This window comes from Pseudorasbora parva, chromosome 1, assembly GCF_024679245.1.
Source record: "Pseudorasbora parva isolate DD20220531a chromosome 1, ASM2467924v1, whole genome shotgun sequence".
NCBI classification, from domain to species: Eukaryota; Metazoa; Chordata; class Actinopteri; order Cypriniformes; family Gobionidae; genus Pseudorasbora; species Pseudorasbora parva.
The window spans coordinates 49,533,410-49,548,919 of NC_090172.1; the positions used below are offsets into that span (position 1 = coordinate 49,533,410).

At 39.9% G+C, this 15,510-nt stretch overlaps 3 protein-coding genes across 9 annotated transcripts; all 3 read right to left on the reverse strand.

Moving 5' to 3' along the window:
• Positions 1–337: 337 nt before the first annotated feature.
• Positions 338–5,895, reverse strand: rbm4.1 (RNA binding motif protein 4.1). 5 transcript variants are annotated; one of them, XM_067444674.1, is made up of 5 exons: positions 5,727–5,880; positions 4,809–4,905; positions 3,549–3,989; positions 1,506–2,378; positions 355–1,006 (listed from the first exon to the last, which is right to left on the reverse strand). In XM_067444674.1, the coding sequence occupies exons 3-4, from the start codon at positions 3,958–3,960 to the stop codon at positions 1,528–1,530; spliced, it is 1,263 nt and encodes a 420-aa protein (XP_067300775.1). In that variant the 5' UTR covers positions 3,961–3,989; positions 4,809–4,905; positions 5,727–5,880; the 3' UTR covers positions 355–1,006; positions 1,506–1,527. The 5 variants fall into 5 exon arrangements, with proteins under 5 accessions (XP_067300792.1, XP_067300759.1, XP_067300766.1 ...); XM_067444691.1 differs by lacking the exon at positions 1,506–2,378 and having other exon boundaries at positions 338–1,006; positions 5,727–5,895; XM_067444658.1 differs by having other exon boundaries at positions 353–2,378.
• A 116-nt stretch (positions 5,896–6,011) lies between these two features.
• Positions 6,012–10,047, reverse strand: LOC137075762 (RNA-binding protein 4.1-like). Of its 3 annotated transcripts, XM_067444702.1 has the most exons (4): positions 9,966–10,047; positions 8,920–9,348; positions 7,375–8,128; positions 6,012–7,194 (listed from the first exon to the last, which is right to left on the reverse strand). In XM_067444702.1, the coding sequence occupies exons 2-3, from the start codon at positions 9,329–9,331 to the stop codon at positions 7,392–7,394; spliced, it is 1,149 nt and encodes a 382-aa protein (XP_067300803.1). In that variant the 5' UTR covers positions 9,332–9,348; positions 9,966–10,047; the 3' UTR covers positions 6,012–7,194; positions 7,375–7,391. The 3 variants fall into 3 exon arrangements, with proteins under 3 accessions (XP_067300803.1, XP_067300819.1, XP_067300810.1); XM_067444718.1 differs by lacking the exon at positions 7,375–8,128; XM_067444709.1 differs by lacking the exon at positions 9,966–10,047 and having other exon boundaries at positions 8,920–9,959.
• Positions 10,048–11,213: 1,166 nt separating this feature from the next.
• On the reverse strand, positions 11,214–14,181 carry rbm4.3 (RNA binding motif protein 4.3). The gene is made up of 4 exons (XM_067444730.1): positions 14,110–14,181; positions 12,982–13,424; positions 12,247–12,898; positions 11,214–11,883 (listed from the first exon to the last, which is right to left on the reverse strand). Exons 1-3 carry the CDS (start codon positions 14,178–14,180, stop codon positions 12,276–12,278), a joined length of 1,137 nt encoding a protein of 378 aa, XP_067300831.1. The 5' UTR covers position 14,181; the 3' UTR covers positions 11,214–11,883; positions 12,247–12,275.
• Between the last annotated feature and the right edge of the window lie 1,329 nt (positions 14,182–15,510).

A 15,510-nucleotide genomic window follows, 5' to 3' on the forward strand; every position in this document is an offset into this window, starting at 1 on the left:
TCAATGATAATGTCAATCTATGTGTGGTTTACAGTCATTGGTTCATTTAGGGTCTGTCGTATTTTCGACGACAAATTTTGTTGGCCTCTCATTGGTCGTTGTAGTCATAGCTCACCAAGCCAAACCCATTTTTTACGCCCTACTATGGGGTCTATGAGCCAAACAGTTCTAGCAAGGTAGGTTGACTTTAGCACGTGTCAGCATAAGTAACGTGGGTTACATAATCAAATTACTTTTTTTCAAGTAACTAGTAAAGTAACACACTACTTTTAGATTTACAACAAAATATGTTACTTTTTCACATAAGAAATGCAAGTAACTTTGTTTCCCCATTTATAGAATGACACCACTCCTGTCCTAATGTTAAGTGTAATTAGATGTTGTCTGCTTTTCTTTAAAATAAATTACACAAACTTGTAATAATTAAATGTCAACATGAATATACTTTATTGAAACTCACTTTATTAACCAATGTCTGTACTGTTGACCTTTTATGATCCAATTCAACCAAGCAAAAATGACTTTAGATACTGATAAAACTAGATAAAATGTGATACTTTTTTTATTTGTTTTTATTGCTAAAGTAAATGTTGGATGAAAAACTTTTTAGGTGAGAAAAAGTAACACAAAAGTAACAGCGCATTACTTTCCATAAAATGGAACAATGAACTACTTTTTTAGGGAGCATCGCAATATTGTAACATTACGTTTATAAGTAACCTTCCCCAACATTGTGTCAGTGACAAAGTGTGTCTGGAGCAACAGCAAAAATTGCAATTATCTATACAGATAAGAAAATAAAAAGATGAGATTTCTTTTTAACTTTTATTTATGAGGAGAAACATATTTACAGGTATTTGTACTGAGAATTGAATAAAAATAAAAAAAATAAAAAAACACAGCTACATCAAGTTTAAGAAAACAAAAGTAGTTTAATGCCAAGAAGTGGGCCATCTGTACTGTCCTTGAAAACTTCTTAAATGATCCATGAGCAACCAAGAAACACCTGAAAAGAGAAAAGATAATCAGAAAACTGTCAATCGTATTCAATTCCGTGGACTTTCATGTGGCCAAAATGCCAAACCACCAACATTAATTGTTATAAGACAAATGTTTTAAGGGGTAAAAAAAGTAATTAAGTGCTTTCATTTGACAAATATGGCTAAAAATAACAATCCTAATCTTTTGCAAACATAACTGACCTGTAACCTAAATATCCATGAGGTTATGTTAAGCAGGACATTGCCAAATTTAAAGATAAGTGACACTGATAATAAAACTTCACTGCCATGTGAAAGGCAGAACTAGGGCCTAATTCACCCAGAAATTGAAATTCTGTCCTCATTTAGTCCCCCTCATGTTGTTCCAAATCATCACTATTTTCTGTGTGGATTACAAAAGTAAATGACGACAGAATTTCATTTTTCTGGGGGGAGGGTGGATCCCCTAGCTTTCAGTTTGATCAAACTTTGCTCCAACCTTTTGTAATCCTAAAAAGATCTCACCTGAGTGCGCACAGGTATTAGGCTAGTAAGCATAGCGCGCCCGTTCCGCATATGGATCCCGCGGTATGTCATACGGCGAACTCCTGGGAATCGAAGAGACAGGAGAGAGGCGCGACCGTTCATACGCATATCCCTCCGCCTCAAGTGGAGCTCGCCGGATCGGGCTCCGCTCGCGGACATAATATGAAGAGGTGGGCGCCGGAGGAGGGGGAAGGGGGTGGCGCTCATATGGGTCATGGTTAGAGGAGGACAGGTGTTCTCTCACGATCGCTGAGGAGGACGGGGGAGGAGGGACAGGAGGTGGAACCGCGCGTCTATCTTCGAAATAACTGGCTCCGTACGGACGTGCCCGATACTTCTCGTAGAAGTCCACCACCCCGTACGGATCTCTTTCCTCATAGGGCGCTCGCCGTATCGGGTACGCAGGCAACACACCGCCATAGGCCACGCCACTGCTCCCATACGCAGCCTCACTGCCGTACGCCGGGGCCATGCTATTATCCGCGCCAATGCCGTAGCCCGCTGGCATACCATAATTCATTGCACTCTCAAAACCCGCACCCCTTCCATACCCAGGGACGCCATACCCGGCTCCCCTGGTGAACCCATGGGAGGGTGCAAAGCTGCCACCATAGGCTGGCTCGCCACTGAAGCCGCGATGAAAACCCCGGCCACCACGATCGCCACCCGCACTGAATCTGAGAGGCTCATATCCTTCCGAGCCTGGGCCCTCTCTGTAGGAGCCGTTCTGGTCCAATGGGCATTCTTTGGACCAGTGGCCTTCCTGCCCGCACCGATAACAACCCGTTCTCTCTCCCATTCCCGGCGCGGTACGCAGGCGGCTAGTCGAAAGCTTCACGCTCATCAGTTTGCCTTAAGGAAAAGAAAAAATTTGCCATGATATTTCTATTTTACTTTTTTAGCATGCACACGGAGCAAACGTTCATATGGTCAAAGCAGCCATAAATGTAAATTTCACGCTATGTTTCAACACTGCTATCGACAAAAACACGGCCAGAATTGAAAAAAGGTGAAAAATCGCAATTGTTATTCAATTGTAAATTAAACGTGAAACACTGTTCAAAGTATTTTCAGTAATCTGCCGCATTTCAGAGCGAAACGCAATAACATGTTATGGTCGATAACCAACAAATGGCAGAATTATTATTTATTTTTATGTTTCTTTATATAGCCAGGAAAGTCCAATTGAAATTATAAAATTTCTTCTCTGGAAAAAGATTTAAATATAAATTACAACTACTTAGAAAATGACTATAAATCACCATCAAAACACTGTAAATTCAAATAAATGACTTGTGTGCCTCGAGTGCATTTAGAGAACATAACATTACAATGCAAAATTGCAAAGACGGATAAATATCATAAGCATACATAGATTTAAAAAGAAAAAAATAAGTCCTTGAGCCACTGAGAAGAGTTCAAAGAGTTATCAATGAAGAAAACAATGGACATTAATTCATTTGGTATTATAAAACAGTGTTTGTTTGTTGCGGTATATTTCAAAGTATCAAATGTACCCCACCCATTTTTTCCATTTAATTTAAAATCTTTGCACAAACACACAGCTCTGCTATCATTACATGTGCACAGCCATATCATTCTTATGGGGAAAGCTGAGAAAGTGCCCTCTAAAAAGACCAATAACTTATATGGTGCTAATATTATGTGCATACTTAATTAAAACAAGCAAATGGCATCAATTTCATTCATAACACTGCTTGGTTTTCAAATACCCACTTTGAGAAAAAAAAAAATAAATTTAAATAATTTCTGAGGAATTGATCAACTTAGTGAAAACATTTGGCTGTTGAGACGAAAATTGTTGTATTTTAAACTAAATGGACACCCTCTAGTGACCTCCATATAGTAAACTAACAGTAGAAATCCGATTGAACAATTCTCCGCCTCTAATCACTTACCAATATTTCTACTTACCAACCTGTAATGAGGCACACTTTTGGTACAAACGTGACAATAAAATTACTTTTGAGTTAAACTGGACAAAGGGCCATACTGGTTCACCTTGAAAGGCTGTGTTGTCCAAGCCACTGATGGCCTCCATAGCATCTTCCACTCGCTCCATATGAACAAATGCATAGTCCTTCACTATGTCACACTCTACCACAGGTCCATATTCCTCAAACTTGGCCCTGAGTTCTTGGTTGGTGCAGCTACTGCTGATGTTGCCGACATGAAGTTTTGTAGAGGTCTTGGGCTTCCCTTTGCTCATCTCTACATTCATGGCCATACCGTTCAGCATGTAATGGTGAAGATTTCGAATGGCTTCATCAGCTTCTGCTTTGTCATCCATGTGCACAAAGCCGAAGTTTTTGACAATGTCACACTCAGAGATCTTGCCATACTGAGAGAAGAGGGAGCGGATCTCCTCGGCCGTAGTGTTCGGTGAGAGGTTCCCAACGAAGATTTTTACCATTTTAGTAATGAAATGTCAGCTTTCAGGCCCTGTTGGCAGAAAAAGAAAATATAAATGTACTGCATGTCTTAAAAAGGAAGGCAAGCTTAAATAATAAAATATACAAATTAATGTCCTTATTAAACTATAAACCTCATAATGGAAAATTGCATAAATATAAACTTGACATAAATGAGGATAACGTCAATGTCCAAATCTTGAACAAATCCTTTCAATGAAATGGCTGAATTGATTCTTAATCTGAATAAATAAATCAGTCCAAGTGGCTTTTGGGTCAATAATTTCATGACTCATTTAATTATGAACCGTCTCTTTCAGACATGTCCAATTCGTATTGAAAAGAATCGATGTGTACAGAGAATTTGAATTAGAGAACATAAAGTAACAGGTTAGTTAAAGTTGGCAAGAAACTGAAGTTGAGATTGTTTTATCTTGAAATTTTTTTAGGGCGGGACTTGATTTTGTCCATCTGGAATTGACTGGATTGTTGGATCCTTGCTGTTTGCTATTGCCATAGATAGGCTTTATAAGGCCTCATGGTTACCCTGTGGTCTCCAGGAAAGGACAACAGAGACCGTTTTTGAATGGATGGTAATGGAGGAGAGGCTTCTCTACACTGAATAAAATGCTTTTTTGGGAAAACGGCTTATTTAATTAACATTTTTTTCCATCAAACATGCATTTTGTGACAGGTAGGATTCAGTTTAGGGCAATTCTCATTCATTTCTATGGTCTCTGCAAACAGTGATTGACTGCCATACATATCTGAACTGCCTTGAATGGCAGTTTACATCTTACATTCATTCTAGTGGTCGCAAAGTAAATATTTATTCAAAATAAGTACCTACTCAAGAAGGTGTGCGATTTCAGACGCTGCCTATCTCCAGCTGACCTCTGTGATCTCAGGTGAGGGGAGTGAGGTCCCGCCTTTGTGCCAATAAACGCCTCATCAGCGAAGAAGTTATTTAAATATTACGTGGGCACATATATAAAATCAAAAACAAAAAACAGACAAAAGTTGTGCACAGATAAATAATTTGTAATAAAACCTGCAGTTGCATACCAAATAAAGAGAATATTCAAAGTGATGTCATGGTCACTTTAAATAGCTGAACAGCAGAAATCTTATAAATGAAACGAACTGTATGGCGTATACAAAGCAGAGTTGTTTTTAATAAATACTATTTCATGATGGAATCGTGCAAAAACTTAAAAAAGCTAAATAAAAGTGTTTAATGTAAATTTGAATTATTTAGGTTTTAACGTTTTATATGATCTGAATAATTGCAGCAAGTTACAAAAATAATTCATTAAATAATTACAAAAAGAAATGATCACATACAAATTGCTTTATTTTAACGTTTTAAAGTATGCCACCAGAATGTCAGCGACGAACTGCTCGAAAGAATCGACTCGAGGAAACGAGGCGTGCTTCCCATCACTAGTAGAGGACAATGGGGAAAAGCTACGAATGATGTGCCCTGATTTATAAACCGCGCGAGAACAAAACCTTTACATCTAAAATATTAATACTTCCGAGACAAGCTTTGTATTAATGACTAAAGAATCCAAACGTAATATATTAATCAAGTTATAGCTTACAGCCCATTAGCCTGCAACAACTAGCTAATCAGCAATACAGACAAAAACGGTGTAGCGAATGAAATAAAACATCACAAAACATACGAAATGCAATATTAGAGATTGGCTGTTCAGTCAAGAGAACATTGCGAATTTTGACGAAGCACAATGATTGTTATTCATACCTTTTCACAAATCTTGCAGGAGCCGGTGCGAGATGAAATGGCGTCACTCGAGTCGCATAAAGCGAGGCTAGCTGGAGAACAGAATTGCATGGTTCACGCTGCCCATCCCCTTTCCATTCCTTCAGTGAAAGCCTGCCGTTATAGCTAGAGCTTTCGATCAAAGTAGCATATCCATATATATCGTGTATAATTGTTACATAATAAAGCATCCAAGTACCAAAAACACGAGCAATTTAAACGAATGAGTCATGCTAAATATATTTTCATATGAAAGACAGACAGATATTTTGTCACCAAAATATTGGTTTATTACAAAAGATAATTCGTAAAACACACTCCTGACTTCTGTAGGAAATATACAAACTACAGAAAATTAAATTTATAAACATCTTCACAGAGCTTCCCAAGGCACCCATAAAGAAGAAACGCCAGTAAACTCCAGCAGTCTCAAAAGGTGAATAAAGCCCTGAGTGAGAGTTGGTAAGCACATCTAATGCAAATTTCCAATTCACTCTCATGTAGAGTCCACCTTTCCACCTAGGTGCATCTTCTTACAATCTAAAGATCTCCTGTCATAAACAGTCATTTGTGTGTACAGAACAGAAACATCTCTGAAAGCTGCCCAACTACTTGGGTTGTATATTAAATCAGATTTCTTTTTTTTTTTTTATACACTAGCACATCGAACAGGGGAGTAAACAATCAAAACAAGTTCAGTATAATAATTTCTCCAAGATCACAAAAACTCACAGATATTGGCAGAAGTAACAAGTTCTCTGTCCTGTTGAACATACCGATTAGATACAACACAATTCAACAAGCAAGATGTAAAACTCAATTCTGAACAGTTCATTTATACCAATCACCTGTAGCAAATAAAAAGAAAAGTGGAATGTTGAATTTCAGAGTTTATTTTCCCAAAAAGTTTTTTGTGCAGCTGCAGGAGTAATTACAATTTGCCACTCCCTCAAAATACACAATGCTGGGTTTATCGCCAAAAAGAAAACCAGATTGTCCTCACAAAACTTAAATCAAATAAATGAAGTGGCAAGTCAACCCAACAGCTACAAGTCTTGGAGCATTAAAAAAGGTAAATAATATTGGATCACAATTTGACTGGAGAAAGAAAAAAAAAATCTCACAAAGTTTGTTTAATTGCAATTAATAGCAGAGTTTAAAAAAAATATGACAACATTAAACACCCCAGCTTACCTCTGGATACAAGTGAAAAGCAAAGCAAAGCAAAACCAAAACTCACAACTACAAATTTTTGCAATCATATGCCAAAGTCTCCATTAGAAATGGGAAATTAAACAGCAGTTTTCGTATTATGGGTAAAACATTGTGCTGAGCTAATACGCATTGTGATCAATGTGTCTATCCAATCCTGCATGTTTGAAATCTGATGGAGCGTCTGATGGAGGCAAAGTCATACAGGTGGAGGGGAAATCTCGTCACTTGACAAAACCTAAAAAACAGGAACAAATGTTCTGTGAGATGAAACATTCGACAGGAATTATTTTCTGACTGTACATTTTAACCCGAGTAAAGCGGCTTCGCTTAATACTGTACTCGAAACGGCTTACGCTTAGAACAGATCACGCTGACATCTCATCTCAGTCAAAGTTAACGACCCGCATTCGCTCACCTTAGCATGTGTGTGGCTTAGTATGCGTATCGAACCCGCTCGGTGTAGTTCTCCCTGGCCCGCGTCACGGCGTAAGTCGATGAGCTCCTTGAGACCGGGGAAAGTCGCGAGCGCTCGTACGAGTAGCCTTCCGAACCGGCGCCCACACGTCTGATTGGGCTACGGTCCCGCGAGAAGTACGCTGATGCTGTGGGAGGCGGAGGCGCCAGAGGGCGTCGCTCATAGGGATCGAGGCTGGGAGGAGCCAACCGCATCCTTGAGAGAGAGGAAGAAGAGGGAGGGGGAGGAGGAGGTGGAATAGAGAGAGGCCTATCCTCGAAGAAGCTAGAGCCAGCCGGACGAGCCCGATACTTCTCGTAATAGTCAATGCTTCCGTAGCGTTCTCGCTCATATGTGGACGACCTCTCCGGATAGGCGCTCGGTGGCCTGCTGGGGTACCGTTCTCGAGCATCCGCGCCGTACTCGCCATAGCTGGGACGCCGGCTCATGGGTGGGGGTGGGGGAAGTGGCCCTGCCGGGTAACCTCTATTAGGAAGACCTCCAGGGCCACCCATGCCATAATGCGGGCCACCCCTTGGGGGGCCTCTACCGCCGGGGAATCCCCCCATGCTTCCGCCATAGCTACCATTCTGGCCACGTCTGCAATCTTTGGACCAGTGGCCCTGTTCTCCGCAGACATAACAGCCAGTTTGGTCTCCCATGCCGGGCGCTGTACGGAGGCGACTCGTAGACAGTTGTACTTTGATCAGCTTGCCTTGTGGAAGGAAGAGAACACACGCAAGACAATGTGAAACTTTCTTCCGCTCACGTAAACCGTCATTTAAAAAGAGAATTATTGCATCACGACAGCCAATGAGCACTTACATCACTTAAAGGGTTAGTTCACCCAAAAATAACAATTGTCATCATGGTTTACTCGCCTTCATGTCATTCCAAACCCATAAGGCTTTTATCTTTAAAGATATGTTTGAAACCTCAGATTTCTGTTCCTCAACAGAAAGTCAATTTACTATATTTGATGTGCTCCATGTATGTGTGAAGATCAATGTTTATGTGAATAAAACCTAAATTAAAACTGTTTGTAGTTATAAATAGTTTTTTTTTGTGTGTGTGAAAATAACTTTACAGCACTTTTAATGTTAGTCATTTATACAGCAGCTAATGAATCTAAGGTCTCACAGAAATGGCTTACTTCAGTGTTGCAAAAAATAAGATGGATAAAGCAATTATATCTGTTCAGAACATTTATGGTTACACAGCCTTTCAACAGAATGTTAAATATCTCAGGTTTTACTAATATCTTAATTTGTATTTAGAAATTGATCAAAATGGGGTTGGAACTACATGAGTGAATGACAATTTTCATTTTTGAGTTAACTATCCCTTTAATATTAGTAAATATTAAGTCTACTGCTAATTGAATAGAAAATGGCTTCTGTTTAGCAATTACAATTCACTTGCTGCTAAAAAAAGATGTCTATATTTAAGGAGTACAATGCAACCCTGGGTAATCATGGATTTCGTCGTTTCAAGGTTAATTTTCACCTTGGAAGCTTGTGTTCTCCAGCCCACTGATGGCCTCCATGGCATCCTCCATTCGCTCCATGTGAACAAAGGCATAGTCCTTCACTATATCACACTCAACCACAGGGCCATACTCTTCAAACTTGGCTCGGAGCTCCTGATTGGTGCAGCCACTGCTGATGTTGCTCACATGCAGCTTGGTAGATCCCCTTGGTTTCCCTTTGCTCATTTCCACATTTATGGCTTGACCTTTCAGCTCGTGATGGTGGAGTTTGCGGATAGCCTCTTCAGCCTCCTGCTTACCTTCCATGTGCACAAAGCCATAATTTTTCAGGACGTCACATTCTTTTACTTTGCCATACTCAGAAAAAAGAGAGCGCAGATCTTCCGCGGTCGTGCTTGTGGATAGGTTGCCAACAAAGATCTTAACCATCTTTATTGCCGTTTTTCCTGGACAGAGGGAGCATAGTTTCGAAATGCACGTTATATCAACAGATGTTTTCCTACATTACTGCTGTGTTGGCCTACAAAACCATAGACAGCCTAATCCCGTCCGAGTTTTAACATCGATTGGGTGGCTAAATGCCAGAATTATTTACGCATAACTCAGCATTGAAATACGGTGCGATACACACCGACCGATAAATGTGTATAAAGTGGGAGACTAGGTTCCGTTCTTGGACTTTATGGCGCAGCTGAATTAAATCGCGTATGTTGCTAGGCCACGTATCCGCGTGACCGTCACACCCAACGAATTCAACCCCATTAGTTTGTTGTTCGCATCGTTTTAGTACTTAAGGGCCGATACACGATCAAGTTAGACCGATGAGCGTTTCAGGGTTCGTTTTTTTTTATAAAGAGTTGTAGGCCAAAGGTGTAGAGCTAAGCTAAGTTAGCACGACTAACTAACGTTACATAAAGTTAGCCGAAGTAGACGTCGCCGTATTGTGAAATATAGTACTATAATAACAAATTATAGTACTCCACCACTGCGTTACCTTAGTGTAAAATGTAAACTATAACAATCGCGTGGTATAGTTGATTAAGCAGGGATATCATTGCCTTACCGTAGCGAGCACGCAATTTCACTGCTTGCAAGATGAATGAAGCCTAAAATGGAGTCGCCCGCCGTCACTAACAGCACTTCCGGTCCACACCATAGTCCACACACGCATGCATTAAGGGTGTCTAGTTTTTTTTAACCGACAGTGAAGACGATATATTTTAACCCCCCCAATCTTTATTAAGCATGTATGCAAATATCCAGCAATGAATTATACACAACCTAATGTACACTAATAAAACGTTCATAACGAAACGTGTTTTCTGTTATCATCCAACCGTTGTGCTTTGTTTTCAGCCTTTTTATTTTCTTTAAAAAAAAAAATCTTTATACATCTTTGACATTCCCTATAACCACCAATTACCTATCCAGATGTGTAACGTTACCTAACTTAAAAACTGTCTGGTTGCTGAAACAAATCACCATTCCTAATAACTTGGCAGTTTAACCCTCTACTGCACACATTTAAAAAAACCTACATAGGCACCTGACACACAACTGCTATACTCTCACATTCAAGAAAAACGACCGTTTAGGCATGGGAGAAAAACTTTATTGGTTGATTGAAAGTGCAGCCATTTATTTCATCATGTCTGCAGTGTGAAAAATTTGCTTATGCAGAGATTATTACTGGACACACGTGTATTTTGTCCCACAGTAAAATGAATAAGCAGCCATGATTACACATACTGATTTTATTGTAAAATTTGTACAAGACAGCAAATAATTGCACAAGTTACACCTCAAAACTTACCCATAGTCATGTTATCCTAAAGTGTCAATTATTTTACAAGTCACCAAAACATTAAGATCGAAATAAACGTCCTTGTAACAAATGTAGTCTGTAGTCACTGCTGTCTAAGTTGTAAAGATATACCTTAAAATCATGTGGTAACATGCTGAGTGGCAAAGAAACTAGATGCATCAAATGACTTACCTGACAAAGTAAAATTAAAGGGACCATTTATTGTTTAAAGAAATATTGGGATGTCTATCTACTTATTGAACCAACCTAGTATTATTTGGACAGAACCAGGAATGGTGTAAGACAAACTAACGTTTAAGACGAAGAGAAGGTAATCGCTTGCATTGCGCCGCAGAAGCAGTTGCATTCTCCGTGACAATACTAAAGTAGGGAGCCAGATGTTGTGGCTATTAGTGCGAATTAATGTCAACCTCTAAGCTACATGGTCACTCATGCCTACTTAGGCAAGTTTAGTTTAAGAGTGGCAAGAAAAGCAAAACGACGAACCAGTTTCCAGTCTTTTTATTAAAACTTTCAAATTTGCTATGAAAGAAAAGTGATACAAAGTCCTTGAACTGCGATTATCTGCAATTAAAATGCACACTACAAAACAATTTCAATAAAGCCAGTAGACAGAAAGGTTTTTATTGCTGCGGAGACTGTATTCTTACTTGCATGCCGCACTAACAAAAGGCTTAGAGGAAAGAGAGAAAAAACCTGTACACAGATGGATTTTTGATTTAAAATAAATTGTCATAGCGCTTGTTACAGTAGTTTAATAACAAACGATAAGATCATTCCAAATTTTAAAGAAAAAAAAAAAAAAGGTACAGTGATACATTGAAGTGTTCTTTGAAAATTTTTATATGCGTTCCTTTAAATCTTAACCAAACCACCAACTTAACCTAATTTATGTAATCTGGCTCAGTGCTTTACTCAACTATCAAATGCTAAACAATAAAAACAAGGCAAAATAAAAATAAAGCAGAGTTGACAATTTAGCATAAGAACGATTTTAAGCGTGTAAAAGCGGTTGTTTTATAGAATGTGCAGTCCGCAACAGAACTCTTCCACTATGGTGCGCAGGCGAACGAAACGCGCTCTGGCAGACAAAGACGCATCGCGGCACGTGCACCTGGAGACAACGACGACGACGATCTTGTTGAATAATTTACACCTGGAAAGAAAGCAAATCACATGAGTCAAACGGCTGTAGTGCCATCTGGCATTACTGAATCGACAAGCCAAGTTCAAATAATAAGATTTGAATGCAGTCTATTTGAATTATGCGAAGTGAAATCTTCATACACATACAATACGGTTAATCTAAACACTTCGATACGAAGTTCAGTGTTGCGAGCAGTACTTTGAGACAGAGCTATTAAAAACTTACGATCCAGGCACTTTGATACAAAGTTTACGTTACTGCTACTTGCGCATCAATTACATCACACGCACAACAGGCCATGTACGTAAATTCTGAGTTCTACATTAAGAGGGCATTTTAGAGTTGGTTTTGGGTTGCGGGACCTATTCTCACCTTGGGTTACGAAAGCGCAGGGGTGCACTTTAATACGAGTAGCGCGCAGGAGGTGGAGGTGGCGCCGCCCTGTCAGCATAGGGGTCTCTGGGCCGAGGCATGCTGTACATCGGGGTCCGAGACATGGAGAGAGGGGAGAGACGAGATCGCTCATATGAGTAACCATTCCCGGCGGGTGCCGGTGGGGCAGGAGGAGCACGTCTGATGGGACTGCGGTCTCGTGCATAGAATGAGGATGGCGGGGGTGGGAGGGGGCGGCGCTCATAAGGGTCAAGGCCGTTGCCAGCCAGTCGCTCTCTCATAATGGCAGCTTGGGGGGGCGGAGGGGGAGGGGGGATGGCACCCGCACGGCGGTCCTCGTACGAAGGGACACTGTAAGGGCGAGCGCGGTACTTCTCATAATAGTCGACCACACCACGTTCACGCTCGTATGCTGGTGGTGCACGCTCTGCATATGGGGGACGCCTGGGGGGAGGGGGTGGTGGTGGAGGGGGACCAGGGGGGTACCCAAAGCGTCCCCTAGGATAACCAGGGGGCTCGGGGCGTTCGCCAGGGAAACGGGGTGGCCAATAGCCACCATCTGGGGGGCCGTAGCCTTCCTCCTCCTCGCCTCTTGGTCGACTCTTTGAAATCTGCACATGAATTCTTTTGCCTGCAAGTGCAAAAACATTTGATGAATTGGAGTCATAAATGTGCAAAAAGATTAAAGGATCTCATAAAACTATGGCTTTATACCTTGGAATTCAGAGTTGTCCAACCCCTTGATTGCATCCATGGCCTCATCAGAGTTGCTCATGTGTACAAAGGCAAAGTTCTTTATGATGGCGCACTCGCTAACTGAGCCATACTCTTCAAACAGTGCTCGGAGCTCTTCATCGGTTCCCTTCTCCACATTGGCAACGTGAAGCTTCACAGGGCCCTGGTTCTTCCCTCGACTCGCTTCGACATTGATGGGTGTTCCATGCAGCTTGTACAAATGAAGGTTTCGGATGGCCTTGGTTGCACTTTTGCGATCGTCCATATGGACAAAGGCAAAGTTTTTGATAATGGCGCACTCAGTGACTGTTCCATACTGAGTAAACAGAGACTTAATTTCTTCTGCTTCCGCCTGCTGAGGCAGGTTTCCGATGAAAATCTTCACCATTTTTGCTGATGTGGTATGCAGAACCTGAAACACACTAACAAGATACACGCCAATGACTTAACGTTACAAAAAAACGGAAAACAAGTTTAGTTATGTATAGTTGGTTAAGAATTACCGCGTAACCACGCCTGGAGCTTAAGTGAAATCGAAACCGTGGACTTCCTGAGAAGCCCATCAAGTAAAACCAGTTTATGCAAATACGTTAAATGCCATTCCCCCCTTCGTATATGCAAATACAGACAAACAATAAAAAACGTAAAAGGAAAATTTAACAATTCGTCGTACCAACAATATAATTCTCCTCACATTATAGGCCACGGCCTCGTGTGATTACTTAATGCTAGCTGACTAGCAAACCTCGACAAACATTCACTCACGCACTATTTTTTGATGTATAAGTGTTTTTTAAACACTTTTCGTCATAAAAATATGATTACAACAAGTAATCGTCGACTCACGTGCTCGGCGACCCGAGCGAAACCCTTAATTCCGTTGCTACGTTTGAATAAGCTAATAACGTTAGCTTAGCAACCGAGCAGCCGTTACGCGCCGTTCTAAACACGATGTATGCGACTTTTACATGTAACGATTAAGCGATTAACAGAGTTTCTACATAACATATAACAACTGCTTACATCTAAAATACTTTTAAACCGCGTGCTGAACTTAAATTCGAAAATTGGTCTTGTAGAGGTCAAAATACAACGAAGGATACTCACCGCCTGTTCCTCACCACAATGAGGAAAAGGGTGGGCCATTCAATAATATACTTCCTTAGTCCCGCCCACATGGACGAATAAACCAATCAAATATAAGATTGTGGATCACGCGGAAATTCCCTAGAATTTCTAGCTGGGGGAAATTAACTTAAAACTTGTTTTGGATGGATGAAATTACTTCGCTTTTGGTCTATATTTGTTACTGACTGACGTACTTTAGGTGGTGTTACTGAACGCATCAAGAATATACCATAATTTATCAGTTTTTATGCCTAATTAAGGCAATTAATTAAGATTAAACCACAGTAGGCCTAATATGTTCAGACTTGCAAACTGCAAGGAATTAAGTTAAATTAAAATTTTGTAACATTATTGGACAACAGAAACAACGTGTAAACATTTATACAACGCAAGTATGCGTTTGATATTAAACTGTCCTTTATGAGTGGTGTGGGGTCGGTTTATCGGTTTATCAGTGGAATGTCTTAATTAAACGCAATGTGACAGAAGTGACTGGGAATTCTAATAAAAATTAGAATAAAAGTCTCAGTATTTCCAAACAACATCTTAGCCCACGGTTTTTATACCACTCAAACAAGTCTTTCCACATTCTTCCCTGATTGGCGTGTTTACCAGAAAACCACAACCCCTATGCATGCCTGTTGGTAAGGAGTAGGCTATTTAAATTGCTCTAAATGTATTGCCCTTTCTACAATTTTAAATTAAATGTAGTTAGATTTAAAAAAAAATACGTGAGAAGATGAATCAATAAGACAAAATAATATATGCATATAAATGTTATGGTTTAAACAGAAGTTAGTTTGTCTTTATTATATGCTACCTATAGTTTGTGATTTTTAATGACAAAAAAATAAAGAGGGCGTAGTTGTTTACTGTTTATATCCGTTTATGCACTTTGGAGAGGAATGTATCATTACTTTAACAGTTTTAATGTTGTAGATCAAGCAATCGGTTTCACACCACATAAAATCTTTAAGCTGTTGTCCAAACCATTTAGTCGCTACAGGCTACGTAAAATGCATTCACGTCACGTGGTCACCATAAAACGTGTCTTTAGGCTGCTTCCCTAAAAGTTATTTTTATTTATTTATTATTAGGCTATTATTTTATTGCAAACACGTATTAGAACATTTCCAGCAATGTGCATATTAAACAAGTAAACTAATTTCGCATAATCATAGGACACAAATGGAAAGAACGTAACAAAAGAGAAAGAAAAAATGGGGAAAAAACACACAAAAAAATGATAAATTAAATTATTTATTTATTTTCTTTGCTTTGTTGACGAAACTGCAGTTAACACACTCTTCCTGAAAAGACTAGGCTATTCGATATATCATGAGCTTCCCTTCCCTGTGATTTTACAGCTTTGTCAGAAGG